Genomic DNA, 16,446 nt, shown 5'->3' on the forward strand with positions numbered 1-16,446 from the left:
ACCAGTGTCTGAACAACAACAGCTTTATCGCCGCCGTGGACCCCTTGATGATGGCCGGGGGTTGTGGTTTTGGCACAACAGACTGCAGGTTCGTCGACGTTATCGCTTTCCAAATATTCTATTGGACGTTTGATGACTAATTACCGCTCTGAACGACCTGAATTACAGGTACGGGACCTCGGCCGCGCTCGATCAGCCGTTTGGACTCGACAAATTTTTTATCGTAGTGGGCGTGCAACATGAGCGCCTGGGTCATTCGTCCTATTCTTCCATCATGCTGACATCTCAGCTCGGCTACGAGGAGATAAATCATACCATTACTATTCGAGAGACAGATGGACGCGAAGCTCCAGCTCTGTACCTCTCAGAGCACGACTATCCTGACCTGAATGTACTGTATTCAGTCACATTTGCAAGAACTTGTCCACAAGACGAAATATTTTGCAAAGAATTCAGCGAAGCACAATTCCGAGGAGAAGATATAATCTATTGGATGGAACGGTGAGCATCAAGACAGTGGGAGGGGAGAGAAAGAACTTTCTGGCATCATTCCATCCTTTTTGTTCTCATGCTTTTCGTCGTCATTCTTCATTTTCCACTAGTGCGTACCTCCAGCAATCAACCGGTGTATCTCCAAATATTGACGAATATGTGCAAAGTTTTGTATTGACTTTTCAAGGAACTTTGGACTGATAGTTGTACTTCAAAACGAGGAGAGCGAGAAAGGAATTACTTGAGAGTTATAAGCGCTTGTCAGAGTGAAAAAAAATAATAATAAGGTACGAAAAGTTAAGCGTGTTCTATCAAAGTAAAGGAATATACATCATTGGTACCGGACACGCGCACTACTCGAGGAACGAACCGCATCTGTTGTCTTGCTCATCAACGGGCAGCTCATTTTGAATTTTCAAATTTAAATTTGAATCGACCGACGTGTCGGCGCCCGAAGATGTCTGAAGCAGGCGGTCCACATGCTTCAACGCCCGGCACACGATATCAAACTTGTGCCAAGCTCCGAGAAACATACTCCTTTGCAGTATGTCATTGTTAGGTAGTGCGCTGAATGGTATTTTGATTTCACGCGCTGATGACTCTCACTTAAAGAAAATCAAGTGCGCGAAGCCTGTCAGTCGTCGACTGCCAACGGTCGGGCTGCCTCGAAAGTTTTCGCTGGTCAAATTATGCATTGTAAAGTTCCAATTTGTATCCTTCTTACGTTTAAATGCAATATCAGGACGATTAAGTCATGTCTTTGGCTCACCAATACTTTTGCCCCGGAGAAAATGGCCTTAACGTGTTTTTTATTGCATCCCTTTTTTCCCACTCTCATGACAGCCAAACCTTCCGTTTTATTCCTGGTTCTTCTTTGGGATCTGCCCATTAACTCGGGGCAAAGGGTGAATCTTTGTGACACATTTATCTGGTAACACATTTATCGTACCTATTGATGCAAAACGAGCTCGTGAAAAACGTGGATGCTTCCCCGCTCCCCATGCCTGGGGCTCTTGCGTCTACGGACATTCGGCCTCAGCCTGTAGAAAAGCCTTCAGTTGTACTCGAGGGCCCAGCAGAATCCCAATCAGATAGTACGTCTAAGATAGTTGGTGACAATATAAGAGCGATTAAGCCATCGACGGATAAGCGTTCGTTTATTCCTGCACCCACACCCTCCGGTGAACCCTGCGTGTCGTCGCTTCTCGGGTCAGCGGCTATGACCTCTCCTGTCTCACAGTCCTGCGACTTAATTGTCGATAACCCAACGAGAACTTATTCATATGCATCAAAGTTGAAAATGGGAAGCATGGGAAAAGCAATCAAGTCATCAGAGTCCCTCAAACAACTTGAGCAGCAGCAGCACACAGATGAGACAAATCAGAAATTTGACAGAACTTCGCTTTCTTCAACTCACCCATCAAACGGCAATGTACGTGCTGCTGACGTTTTCCAGAAGAAAAAGTATAAGAGTGGCGATCCTTGCAAGGCACCCAGCTCTGACATTTCCTCGGATTCGACGACCGAGCATGTTACCCTGGACACTCTTTCCAACCATTCGAGGGAAAACTCCCACTCCGGTTTGGAAGTCGACAAATTTCACGAGGAGACAGGCAGAATAATATCACATTCCAAACTTCCTTCGTGCGGTACCCTTGGGTCTCTGATAAACGAAGACCTCCTCGAGATTGGGGAGGATGAGGGGCTGACGCAGGCAGGAAGGACTGAGGGACTTTTGCTGGACGATACTTGTGTACAGGGAAGAGATCTTCCTCTTTCTCCTCCATTCAATTATTATCACGACCAGGATTATTTTTTTGAAGGACAACACCCAGAACATAAATCTCCGCAGGAACAGGAACCGCAGCAGCAGATCCAATGCCCACAAGCGAAGGAAATGGCCGCTGAAGCGTTGCCCTCGGTGGCAAGCGTCTCTCTTGATATTGAAACCCCTGCTAAAAAGGGAAAAACGAAGCAATCTTGCCCCTCGTTGGTGCTAGACCCATCCACGGGGGTTGAAGCAATTACAAGATCGATGGAATGCGGCAGTGGTACCACGCAGATAAGCGGCAGCGGCAGCAGCCTCAGGGCGTGTGAGAGCAACACCAGCAACGGCTCTGGAATCTTGCGGAAAGGAAAGTGGACCGTCGAGGAAGAGGAGTATACAGCTCGACTCATTTACTACTTTAACCGCGGTCTGCTTCAGCTGCCTGAGGGGCAGACTCTACGGGCGTACATCTCCCACAAACTCAAGTGCGACCCCATGCGCGTCACAAAGAAATTCACCGGTGCTTGCTGTATCGGAAAAAAGGCTTTCAGCGGTGCACAGCAAGCTCTACAGCCACATCTACAGAGAGGAGAGGTAGGACAGGGTGTGGCTCCTGAGGACGTGAATCGAGCAAAGGAGGAATTGGAAAGATTGGAAAAACGCTTTTGGACGACGCTGGAGCAGTCGGAAGAGGGCTACTGCTATCGAAACGGTGTGCTAGGACTGGGATGGGGATTTGACTGCATGATGCTGGGACGAGGGGGAGAAGCAGAGATGGCCCAGCAACAGTCCTGGAATCCCATTTTGCTCGCTGCTTATCAGCAACAGTTGATGGCGACAGCTGCACCGAGAGCTGAGGGGAATGCAAAAGGGACAGACAACCAGGGGGAAGGCGGCGGAGGGGCTGGGAGTGGAGTCTCAAATAAAGGCAACGGAAGCAACAGTAGCAGCACCACCTTGCCTTCTTCACTCCCAAACACGATCAAGATGGACCAGAGCCAAGCCCTTGCTCTCTACGCGCGCTTAGGCATTCCACCGCCGCCGCCTACGTATTTAGACCCCACCGTCCGAAAGACACTCAACCTTCCACTGCCGGGAAGCAAGCAGCGGGGCGGCTTGAAAAACAACTTTGGCCTCAACCTAAATGACCTTGGCAGCACCATCGGAGAAAAGGGTGCCAGCACTCGTTTTTCTCGCACCCTTGACGATGTCAAGAACGGGTCTGAGGGCCGGGGGGATGTCCAAGGTTGTTCTTCGATCGCCCAGGCTATAACCCCTCTCGACGTGACTCCGCACGCGGCGCACCACACACCTTTTCTACCTTCGCTTCCTTCCGCACTCTCCTTGCCAGCTCCACTAACGTCTCTTCCTCCTCCAGTGCCCAGTGCGGCAGCGCTTGCTGTCCAAGCAGCTTCTACTTCCAACGCAACACACGTGGGAGCTGCAGCTGGCCACGGGGAAAAGATGCAATCAACAGCGGCTACTATGCTGACAGAGATTACGCCCGCGGAAAAAATGACGCCCTCAACGACGGCCGAAACGAAGGAATGCAAGGGGGGGGAAAAGAATGCAAGAGATTGTGGAGCTGCAGAGGCTTCTCACCTTCTGATGCCCATTCCTAGTCCTCGTAACGTTCAGGTGGATGATCGCTCCTCGACTTCAAAGGTTTCCCCCGCAACGAAGATATGTGAGGGCTCACCTATCGATAAATCACTCGTGGAGGGGAAGGGGATAAATGGAGCGGGACCACTGAACGTTTACGCTCAGACTGGTCCTACAACCTTCGCTCCTTTTATGCCCATGCTGCCTACATCCATGACACCGCAACAATTGTACTATTACCGACAATTCTTAAACTTGCAGCACCAGCTCCACCAGCAGCAGCTAGCTTTTTCCTTTCCCTTACCCGGACACACCTCGGGAACGACTCGAGCCGCAAATCTTGACGCGGGAAATACCTGCGGCATCAAAAGCAACTGCAAAAGCAGCAACGAGATGAGCATACCTTCATCAGGGGGCACAGTTGTTGCTGTAGATGGCTCTTCCATCGCGCCCAAGTCCCTGGTTTCCCCTGCGGCCGACGTCGCCGCCTCCGGTTGTCGGGGCCCAAGCCTCGCTAGCCAGGGCAGGCTCTCGGCTGCTGCGGTGCAGGTTGGCGGGAAAAGGAAATGCGATACAACAGAAGAGAAGGAAGGAGAGAAGAAGCCAGTTTTGGGTAAGCGGGGCCGCGGTCGACCGAAAGGGTCTTCATCTAAGAAAGCAAAAGACGACAGCGTGATGGTGGTTGCTTCGGCGACGGGGGGCAGGGCTTATGCCAGGACAAAAGGCAAGGAGCTGGGCACAAAAACAGAGAGGGATGAAGGGGACAGAGACAAGGCACACTTGGAGGCTTCTATAAGGGCCTCCGTTGCCCAAAACATCGAAGAAGACGCTGTCCTCTCTCATCCCTGCAGATTGCTTCCGGGCCAGCAGCCGCAGCAGCAACAAGGTGAAAGCTGGCCGTTGTCGAGCGAATTGGGGCTAGGAAGTGGATTAGGCTTCCTGATGACGAGTTGCAGCTCCAGCTCTTTCCTGCAGGAGTTTTTCGAGGGGCAAGAAAATCTTGACAAAGAGAAAGCACGCGAAGCGGGGGGAGGGGGGGAGTCGACTCTACCTCTGGATCTCAGTTTCAGCGGGAGCCTCTTCTCCTCGTCAGTGCAGTGGCCCCAGACGCCCCCCTCGGCTGCAAATGTTAAGCGCAGTTCGCCGTCGGAGAGTGAGGATGAGAGCCAGGCCATGGCGGGCAAGAAAAACTTACAGCATTGCAAAGACGGCACGGATAATGTGGCCTCAGGGCAACATCGTCCTTATAACTCCATGCCTTCCACCTTCATACCTCCTCCTTTTCCTTCGTCCCACACCTCCTCGGGTCAAGTGATGGACCCCACGTCCTCCCATCTTCCCTCCTCATTCTCCCATCTTCCATCTTTGGGCACTGCCGCCGTCGCCCCTGTCTCTGCCATCCCACCACCTATCCGCACAAAAGGGGAGCTGACTGCCGCTTTCTCCGACGCGTCATCGAAGCAGCACCAATCCAACCCTTCACTTCCGGTCTGCCTGGATACTTCTGCTGATCTCAAGGAAGATGGTGGAAATGCTTCCACCCCCATTCCTATTTCTTTTCCCTTCGATATGGACCTGCTCTTTGCCTCTGGATTGGTCGATAGCAATCAGCATCTCTCTATCCCTCCTTTTGCATCTGCCCCTTCCTACACGCCTTTCCTTGCAGCGTCCACAATGCAGCCCGTGAAAGGGGAGCCAACAAAGGAAACGGAACCGGAACAAACGATCGATGAAGGAGAAAAAATTGGGAAAGAGGAAGGGAAGAAGGGAAGAAAAAATCTTTTTTGCGCCCTCACCCCTATCTCCGCAGCGACCACACTCCCCGGCAGTGGTTCTTCCCTGTCTTCATGTGGTACCAGAGGGGAACAAGGAGCAGGGTTGGCTTTTTCCTTCTCGTCCGCTACAGGTGGAAGTGGGCAGCAACAGGCATCAAAGAAGCTTGTACCCCCATCTCTCAACCCTGCTTTGGCTCCCTTCGCCCCGCTCCCTACTCCAGAGCAACATGCCAAAAGCATCAATCAGATCCGGGGTAATGATGCATATCCCTCCTTTTTCCCGCCCTCCTATGCATCGTATGCATTACCGAATGCTTATGGAGGCATGAGCATTGATTCTCTCGGTTCTCTGGCTTCCACGCCGTCCTCTGTTCCTCTCTCCTTCCCACCCTTTCATCTGCCTCCGCTACTTCCTTCATTCCTGAATGGGTCTACGTCTTCTTCCTCCTGCTTACCCGTCAATTTTTCTTTCGCGCCAAAAAAGCCTTGGGGTCAAGAAACAGCAAGAGATGGCGGCAGCAAGCGAGGTCGAGCAGAGGAGGAAGAAAGTGCGGCAAGTACCAAAAAGCATAAAAATGACAACGCATGAGAATATCGTCCAAATGAGGAAGGAACGTATTGACAGGATTACGGGGACTTTCACTCCAACAAAATTATCAAGACCCCATAAACAGCTAGAGGGGAAATAAAGGTTTGAGAGACTGAGGACAATGGAATGCGTCGAGAATGATCATAGACATTTTCAAAGCGCTTTCTCAACCCATATAAAAAGGGAATCAGGGAGATTCATCTCTCGTGGAAACTGGGAGACGTCTTGGGACGCTTCAGGCGGAAGGTATTACCAGACTTTAGTGCATATAAGGAACTAGTTTGTACGTATGAAAGAAGAAAGAATTCGTATTTTGTAATCTTCATGAAATATTGCGTGTTGAGTCGGAAAATAGCATTTGATCTCAGCTCGGACACTCGACCGCGAGGGTAGAAGTGGAGGCCAAATATGATGTGGAATTGTACGCAGCACCGATCGCCCATCATTCCATAGGTGCACTGTGTCACAAGGGAAGAAATATGCGATGCATTTCTTTGAAGAGAGTGCACAGGCTCGTCCATTCTACCTATATGTGATTTGAGGAGCAAGTCAGAGCCTAGGAATAAAAAGAAAAGGGTTCAAATAAAAGATGAACGATATCAGATACTATCGCACAAATTGGCTTTTCCTAGAGCGTCTCGTTGTAGACATACCCTTTTTGTATCCTTCCGTTAGTTGCAGTTACAAGTCCTCGATTTCCATCTCCTCATCATCATGTAATCTATCAGACGTCGTCTGTACGCGGCTGCGCGAGGAAAAAGTTTCGGCTTTCGGTTCAGCATCCTCCCCTTCCGGGTGCCCTTGCCTCTTTTCTCTTTCCTTCGCATAATTACTAGATTTGATGCGCCCAAAATGCGCGTGCAAACCCTCAAAAACCTCTCGTGCTCGCCCACTCAGCCTCGACACCCCTGATTTTCCCTTCCTTGCTCCTTCCCTATCGTAGTTTCCCTCCAACGTCCCGCTCGTACTCAATTCCCACGCTAATCTGGCAACTTCTTCCGCCGCTTCATTTGTACCAATCCTGCCTGCGTCCGACTCCTCTTTGCCAGTATCGATCCCACTATCTTGTAGGAAAACCCTCCTACCTGCCAGATCTATGCTCAACTCCATGGGGCCCCTCCTTCCGCTCGCTTTCTCTCTCCTCTCTTCCTCCCGCCGTTCCTCCTCCTCACACTCTTTTTCGTCCATCCAGGCCATGTTCCCCGACGTTCCCGGGAAGTAATCCGCTTGGTCGTCGTAGACTTTTGTGCGCTCGGCCATGCTCAAATCGAACACCAACAACCGATCCCGCATCTCGTCGGCGCGTTCACTGCCGTCCTTCACGTCCTCCCTCACTTCCTTACTCTCATTTTCCACCGCTAGCTTGCCCCTTGCGGCGAGCGAACGCAAAAGGACCGGAGGACGAGAGCGATAACCATTAGCGGGATTAGTCAGGTCTGTCTTACAAAACGAGCAGATTGTCCATCCCTCCTTGGAGCATATCACTTTACCGCACCGCAAGCAATTCCCGAGAGGGGTGTGACAAGTACCCATGCAGTGACATGGAAAAGGCGCGGGACGGGCCATGATTGAAGGCTGATAGGCGAAATCGTCAGTAGGAGAAGCAGTTAGGGGCTGCCTGCAGACCACATCCCTGCCCCCGCCGCTAGCAGCAGGGACTGCTCGTCCTCCCCCTCCTTGATTTTTTCCCTTTCTCACCCTTTCGCTTTCCCTGCTCTGTGATTTTGCCTTGTCTTCCATACGACCTTGCCTTTTGCCTGACGTACTGTTGTCTTGACGCCCACCACAGGCAGAAGCAGCATCGGAACGATGAAGTGAAGTAGACGAGAGAGTGCCCCAAAAATCATCCTCCGCCTCTTCCTGCGCGGTCGTGTCACGCACAGCCTTCCCAGGAGGCTTCATCATTTCTCCCCTTTCTTCCTTAGCATTTTGGCGTTTACCACTTTTCCCTCCGCGATCTATGTCGCTGCCTGCTTGCGTTCCCCCCTTCGCTTCGTCGGCCCGTTCCGTGACGGGAACTCCTTCCCCTGGACGTCTCCTTCTCTGCACCACCTCTGTGGCAAATGTTTCAACTTCCGCAGAGCTTCCCAAAAACTCTTTTATTAGCTGCTTGATCTCCCTCTCTTCTTTGTCAGTGGCGCAGGGCATGGCCAGCACACACGCCGCCAGCTCCTCCGAGTCATTCACGTCCATGCAGAGCAGACGTGCTACATTTTCTCGGACCCAGGCCTCAATCTTACCGACTCCTGCCATTAGATCGCTCACTGTGCTATGAAGTGATGTTTGAGTGCTTAATGGTCAGGCCCTGGAGACTGAGAGATAGATAGCAGGGATTATTTGAGGCGGTAGTCATGAGGAGGGCTGAACAAGGGTGACACCGAACGAGTTTGGCTGAGAAGTCTATCTCTCCTTCCAGGCCAGTGACATTATACTCTCGTTGACGTTTTCTTCAAGACTTCTATATCGATGCAAATACCCCCTATACTGCGCACCACTCTTGGGACCAAAAATGAATCGAGCCTTACCGAACCCCTAACTCCGGGAAGGATCTTGATTAAGGTGTGGTCACTTATAAGCGCCCTAGCTCCTTTTGCGTGGCCACGTCTAAGGCTCGCTGCAAAGCTGTCTGGTCGATAGATCCAGTGAAGAAAACTTCTTGCACCGTCCGTCCTCGTCGCACTAACGCCTTGTATCCCTGTGGAGTGGGGGCACTGATTCGTATTCGAAAGTGATTTGCCTTCCCACGGGTAACAGCCAAACGCCCAGGAACTACAGTATGAATTTCTGGCGGGCCGTAGGCAGCAATTACACGGCGAAGCACGGGTAGCAGGCCTTCTACGTGTGTAGAATGGTTGAGCGCCAGACGAGCAGCTAGAGCGGGTGCGCTGGCAGTGCCAAGAGTACGGTGGCTACCTCGGACAACAGCGAATTGGAAGAGGGAAGGAGCAGAGCAGCGATTTAAAATCGTGTCAGACCAGAGTACAGCCGAGTAATGGGGCCGTCGAAGCATTAAAGTGGTGACAAACACTGTCTATTTGTAATCGAAGAAGCTCGTGAGTCGTTTGGATTTACCAAGGCCCTCCAGCCAGTATCAAAACGTCCATTTGTCTCATTTTGAGAACTGTAGATATGAACATAACCATAGTCGTGAATATTCTCATCAACAGAACGGCAAGGCATCTAGCTGCTTGCGCGTGTTACCGCGTGTGAGCAAAGGGTTAGGAGCAAGGGGTCAGGAGGTCGCTTGACGAGTCGTCGCTGTCGCCCTCCTTCCCCTTCCGCCGTAAGAGGGCCAGACCGCCAGGATGCTACGGGTAAAATAGGGCAGGGTACAATACTGACCTTATGAACTCGCGACTCGCGCTACTTTTAAGTTGGCTAACTATTTCAGGGTTGCAATGCTCAGATCCCCCAAAATGGCGAAAAAACTCCTCCCAGTCTCCTTTTCATATTTTTCGACCCGAAGCAAGTGTCATGGTAACAAAATAAAGCCCCAAATTTTCCATAATTGTGGTACAACCTGACAGTGCCTTCGATAAGCGATATAACAGACGTTTCTATATAGATTTCTCACAAAATATAAGAGCGCGATGTTATATTTGTCGAAGACGACAAAGCTTATCAGTAAAGAGCCCTTCTGGCTTTAGGTTTGACAGTATGATGAAGAGTTTTTCCGAAACTTACATTTACGAGTTCTACGGAAGACAACACAAACTGTTATAAATGTGTGGGATACGTGAGAAGTGCGATGGTAGAAAAGACAAAAATGCAAACGAAAGGTTCAAGCGAATGGACAGTATTAAGAGTCCATAGGTCATTTTCAGTAAAAACCTCCTATGACTTACATCTGTGGCATTTTTCAAATGCATGTTTTTCCAGTTTTTGCGGATCATACATCTTCGTACAGTATTAAACTAGCCCGCGATCCAATTTCCGGACTCAATGCCTCTCCTACCTCTACGATGAATATCAATCCCTCCTTTCTAAGCGCAGATTTTGCCGTAGAATAGGCTACCATGCTAGGCGTATCCTCCAAAAGTTCACGTATTTTCAACTGAGCTTGGAAACTCCGAGCTTGCAAGTGAATGGCGACTCGAGGTGACGAAAGAGGAACGGAGGTGGAGGGTTGAGCAGACATTGTGCCAAATTTCAAAGAAGCCTGTTCCGCTCCAGAATGTGAAGTCGAATCCTTCCGGGAGGCAACGACGTTATTTTCTGTCTCCGAAAGATGGGATTTCCCTTTCCTTTTATCTACTGCAGGAAAAATAGAAGTACCAGCGAGTGTGGAAAGGCTAGAAAGAGGGAGGCACACTGCCCTCTTGATATCATCCCGGAGGTTTGGAGCACCAGGTCCATCATAGGCAGACTTGACGATGGGGTAGTATTCTACATCAATTGGACCCAAAGGGAGCGGAATCCAGGGCAATCGTGAAGAGGTCTGCGAAGGGCAAGCGGTAGTGAGAGCTCTCATGAGACAGCGGGCCAAGGAAGAAGGAAGGACAGCAGAAGTAGTAGAGGTGGAGCGCTTGCGATGTTGGATGATAAGGACAGCAGGTACCAGGACACCTTCAAAGTAGTACTCGATGATGTGACCGAGTTCTTCGCTCTCCTCCAGAATATCCTCCTCCTCTGACACCTCCTCCTCCTCCTCATCGAGTACCCCCTCCTTTCTTTTTTTACCATTTCCTCCAAACCCTCCAACTCCACCCGCATCGCTAATAACCTTTCCAACAAGCCTAATCTCCTTGTTCCGGTCCATCCTCTCCGCTTTGAAGGCTTGAACTACTCTCTCGACTCGATCATCTAGGAAACGCCCTTGAAAGGGGCAAGGAAAAAGGTTCCTGATCGTGACCTCTTTATCACTGACATTCTGTCCCCCACATTTCACCTCCTGCTGTTGGTGTTGTCGTTGCTGAGCCTGCCGCAGTTGCCGATACTCCTGCACCGTATCTTGCTCCAGTCGGCTCGATTTCCGGAATGCTTGCAGTACACCACCGCCTTCTTCAAGGAAAGGAAGTCTTCTTGCCCTGGCCCGCCGAAAACGCAGGATCACATTTCCATCGACTGTCACGTTCACCAAGCTCTCAGCTTCCTCTCGTACTTTTCCGACACCTTCCTCTCTGACCGATACCCGTATCGTCCTGGTTTTCCCGTCCTTCTCTCCTCGCTCTTCCTTCTTCCAGGCATTCGCCGTCAAAAAAGCGAGTGTCCTTAGCTGTCGCACCATGCCCCGAATGTCCCCTTCCCCTTCCAGCCCTGCTTCCACCCGAGCCCCCGTCTCACAACCACCGAGGCCTTGGACCTCCTCAACCTCCACGGTTTCCCGGGGCCGAGCCAGACGCCGGGCAAGAAGCTCTCCCAGGTAGTCTCTCGCAAACTTCTGTCCCCTGCCGACGTTTTCCCCCCTCCCTTTCAACCCCTCCATTGGCACATGGACAAGGTACTGGAAGAGGGGCAGAGGGGAAAGCAGGATGCGGGCAGACGGGAGGAGAGGGTAGTTGGATGTGAAGATGCATAGGACCTCCGTGTGCGTGCTGATCCCATCTCTCCCCTGATACTGCCGCTGTGCTTGCCTGGATAGGTGAGGGGATGCCCGTGGCTGGGCCGATGACGCGTCCTCGCCAGTCCGGCCGGAAAACCGACGGACGAGAAGGGAGAGTGCTGAGACTTGAGACATCACGTTCGCGTCCTCCTCACTCGCCCCGGCAGTCCCCTCTGCGATTGGAGGGGGCACTTCCTCCAGTCCCACCACCACGAGTCCAGGGTGCGCATGCGCAAAGCTTTGTCGTCTCCCCTGAATGATGCTCATTACGCTCAGGTCGTTGTTGTTGGGTCGAAGGGTCATCTCTCGCTCCAGATCACGGCAAGTTTTGTTTAAATTCTGGGTGGAGGAATGAAGGGTACTTGTTTCAACATTTACAGGGAGCAATCACATCCTACGGCGATTGACGTCCGTGAACATTTTCGTCCGACAACCCCTTCGCCAAAACCTGAAAGCAGGGAATGGAAAGATCCCGCCGCGCAATGCTGGGACCAGCGAGAGAAGGCGTCGGGGATAGGCATGTTGCGACGTGCTGCACGATGGATACACCGAGACAGGACTCAGGCAAATAGGCTGATAGGCGTGCTGGATGGACATTCACTCACCTGCTTGACGTACTGGACCTGGATCTGGGGGTCGAAACACGCCTCCACGGCCGTGGCCAAGGCAGGCGGGAAACGAGCCACAAAGGCGCTCTTGCCCACACCGGCATCACCGGTTAGGTACAGGCTGAAAGGACGCGTCGGAGAAAAATGGGCGAGGACACTTGTAGCACCTGAGGGAGGCAGAGAGGGAATATATATGAGGAATTATCAAGGCGGAAGGGAAAGGAGGGAGGGAGGGCCCAGGACCATCGACACAACAGCTTCATCTCCCCTCCCTCGGAAACCCCACCTCTTTCCCCCAGTGAAGATGCAGCAAAAGCGAAAAGGGCGGGCGTGACGCGCTCTTTCAAGTTCGATTCTGGGTGGTAACCGTTCAAGAGCAAGGCTTGCCAAAAAGTGTCTGTAAACAACGACACCACTTTTTCCCTCCCTCCCTCCCTTCCTCCCTCTGCCAGCAGTTTGGTCAGGGCAGGTAGAAGGAAGAGCGGTGGAGGCGTAGACTGATGGAGGGAGGCCTCCCACATGAGGAGAGAGAGGCGTGCTCTCCCACCATTGCCGGGGGGGGGGGCTCTATAGGTGATATCACTGAGGGTGAGTTGAGTGGCGTGAAGAAAGCGCTGGAAAAGCGCATTGGCCAGAGAGCAGTGTCTTTGTTATTGTGAAGAAGTCGAGAGCATAGGAATGAGTAGGATGCCATTCTATCGATCCATCCTTTTTCTTCCCCCCTCGTCCCTCTCTCCCTTCCTCACCTTGCTCCCTTTCCCTTCCGCCCTCCATTCCTTACCTGGCTCTTTGCCTCGCCGCTTCCCGTTTAAGCGTTTCCCGCCGGTTTCCAGGACACACGCGCACGACGTACTCGACCACCTCTTCGACGACCGCAGTCCAATTTTTCTCGCCACTCTCCAGCACCTGCCTCTCCAGGCTCCGCACGAAGCCCTCCACTCTAGCCAACGATGACGGACGCAGAGAGGACAGGCACGCGTGGAGGAAAGCCAAAGCACTCTTCCTCTCCGAGCTCTGCTTTCGATAGCTTGATTCGGCCATTTCTTGGTCGGGGTGTATGCCCAGCATGAGCATTACGTAGCTGTCCTCCCCCCCTCCATCCGCCTCTCCATGCCGCTTTCCTGACTATAACCCGTGCCCGGGGCCATTCCCTCCGTGTTTTCATGCACAACCTTACTCTGTCTTGCGTCATATCTACGTCCCATTTCGTTTTTCTCGTCCGGTCGGTCCAAGAGGATTGTGACGGCATGGTGCGGACTGCTCACTAATGCGGTGGTAAGGCCGCTGGAGCGGAGAAAGGAGGACAGAGTCGCAGCAATTGCAGCAGGAGAGGAAGAGGGTGAGAACCGTGGCCAAAGTTGTGGAGCAGGGGCGCCATACGTGTAGAAGAGGAATGCTGAGAGGTCAAAAGACGGAGAGGAGGATAGGATGGAGGGGGCCGTGACCGGTTGGGAGGTCATAGACAGGAGGAAACAGGGCCCGACATCCCGGCTCCAGCAAATTTAATGACGCGGTCTTGCTGACCAGCTCTGCGTACTTCTTTGATTTCGCTAGACTCCCCTCGCCTGCACGAATAAAAGGGGATTGTGCATGAGACTGCTCTCCCCTCAAAGGGCTTGATCTTTCAGCTCAAGCGGCTTTTACGACAAAATGGCACGTGAAGTGTCGCCCCTTGATGGCTCTCTTGAGTGACTTGAACGACAACGTGATACACATGGTGACCATTGAGCACGGGGAGGGGATTTACGATCCAAGAAGCAAAGCATCGATCATTCCAGCATCAAAAGGAGACATGCCGAGGATACTCTTCGATAGCGGCAATCTCCACCTCCCCCATACTTTATTGTCTTTGCCTCAAAACTTGCGAGTCTTTGTCTAACTTTTGCTCATCTCATTACAAATCAGGCTTTTACTGTCCCTGGCCCACATCTTCTCATCGGGGACGATCAAAAAGACTTGTCATCCTGTGGCCAGAACGTTGGGCGTTTCCGAGGGAGGCAGATTGCAACATAAAACTGATGGAGAATGCTACGCTAGAATCCGGCAGAAAAGGTCAGCAGCAGCATGAATCGCAGCAAATAGATGAACAACGACAGCCACGCCGATCGAGTCGCGGAGGCGCGAGGACAAAAAGAGGATTAAAAACGCGCCGTCCTGTAGACGCTCTGTGGGTGAGAGCCTTGACCGCCCTTCCTACAGAAGAAGAAGGACAAGGACGTTGGCGCTTTGCCTTCACACAGCAAACACCATGTGAATTATGCGATGACAGTGGAGGATTGGTGGTTCAATGTGCCAAAAGCGGTAAAGTACCGGAAGCGGGTCCTTCAAGGGTTTGAGCAGACTGCATGGTCTCAAAGATGTATCGCGCCTGCCCCTTTTCGTATATTGAAGAAGCGCCTCCCTCTCTAATCCTTTCTGTACATCTAGGTTGCTCGAAGGAGTTCCATCCGTCCTGTGCCTTGATGCACAAATTGGCATTTGCGTGCGTGGAAACTCCTCAGGATCCGGAGGCCCTGACCAAGGGGCCGGAGGGCGGGGTCGAGGGCGTGATAGAGGCACCTCCTCCCCCACCTGACAGGTTTAGGGTCTTCTGTGAGCGCCACGGCACACCTTGTGTGTATTGCGTCTGCCGGAAGCCCTATGATGAGGAGGGGCAGTTGATCGAGTGCGGGAAATGCAAGGTGATGAGGGTGGAAGGAGGGAGGGTTTTGGAGGTTCAGGAGGAGGAAGGAGATGCCAAGGCCTGGTTCTCACAGAACTCGACATATACAGGACTGGTTCCATGGCGGGTGCATGGGTGTGGACACATCCCTGTACGCAGATACGGAGCAAGACTACCAGTGTCCGTCGTGAGTCGTCCTGTCCTTTACCTGCTTCCCTCCCTTCTTCGGGCCCTCCCTGTCGGTGCCGTCCCATGGCATCTATCCCTTCTTCTTTCCCTAACTCCGCTAGCTTCTTCCCTTCCCTCTATTCTCTTCTTTCTGCTCGTCTTTGTCGTCCTACCTCGTTTCCTCCTTCCCCTTCTCCTTTCCTTCCACCTTCCCCTCCTCGTTTCCTTTTTCCTTCCCTTCCTCCGTCCCTTCCTCCATCACTTCCTCCGTCCCTTCCTCCGTCCCTCCCTCTTTCCCTTCCTCCTATCTTGCATGGCCTCCATGAGGCCTTGACTCGCCACTTGCTTGCTCCCCCTCCTTCGCCGTCCGAGCCATACGAGCGAGCGGTGGGATCTCAAGCCACACGCTTTCTGATTTCTCTTGGCGTGAAGTGTCCTCTCAGGCTTTCCTCCCTCCCTTTCTCCCTCCCTTCCTTGGCTTTTGCACAGCTGCGTCCTTTCCCTCCCCACGCCGGAGACAGTCAGGGCGAACATCTTGAAGGAAGCCCGCTACAGCCAGCACGAGGACGTGCAAGCTCAAATCGAGCGAGCCAAGCAGGTGTTGGCGATCATGCAGGTGGGCGCAGAAGGGGAGGGAGGGAGGGAGGGAGGGAACATGTTGGGAGGACGCGTGCAGATGCTCACGGTCCCACGCCTTGACAGCCGCTGGAAAGGGAGCAGGAGGCAGGAGAGGTCAGGGCGCCGCTGGAGGAGGCAGCTTGCTCCTCCCTCAAGGTACTGTCACCCTCCTCTTGGGTGGATTTCCCGGCTTGACTCCCTCCCAACCCGCGTCCCTCTTACCCCGGCGTGCCGGCGCCCTCCCTCTCCCCTCCCTCAGGCCTCCCTTGCTGCCTCCCCCTGGCCCCTCGGGCTTGAAGCCTTGCGTCTGGAGTATCTGTCTCTCTTGGAGGCCGAGAGGGAGGAAGCGAGGACGTGGGCGGGAGCAGTCAGGGAGATTCTCGCCAAGAGGGAGCGGAACCCCGGGCTGTGGGAAGGAGGGAAGGAGGGAGGGCGGTGGCTGCTGACGGAAGAGGAGATGGAGGAGGAGAGAACGGGGCTGACGCAGGCGGTGGAGGCAAGCAAGCCGTTGATCTGGTGAGATCCAGGCCCGTCGTCGTGTCGCCCTCCTTCCCGCGCCCCCAGGCTCTCACTCCTCACTCCTCCTTACGCACCCCTCCTTGTCCCCCCCCCCCGACCGACC

General features: G+C 52.8%; 1 protein-coding gene across 1 annotated transcript; it reads left to right on the plus strand.

The window, feature by feature from the left end:
* Positions 1-1,746: 1,746 nt before the first annotated feature.
* NGA_2018700 (uncharacterized protein) lies at positions 1,747-3,499 on the plus strand (the record flags this gene model as incomplete). The annotated part of the gene is made up of 1 exon (XM_005856286.1): positions 1,747-3,499. A coding segment is annotated over one exon (1,753 nt), but the record flags the coding sequence as incomplete, so codon positions are not given.
* Between the last annotated feature and the right edge of the window lie 12,947 nt (positions 3,500-16,446).

The sequence above is a fragment of the Nannochloropsis gaditana genome (assembly GCF_000240725.1).
Source record: "Nannochloropsis gaditana CCMP526 unplaced genomic scaffold scaffold010, whole genome shotgun sequence".
Taxonomy (NCBI): domain Eukaryota; class Eustigmatophyceae; order Eustigmatales; family Monodopsidaceae; genus Microchloropsis; species Microchloropsis gaditana.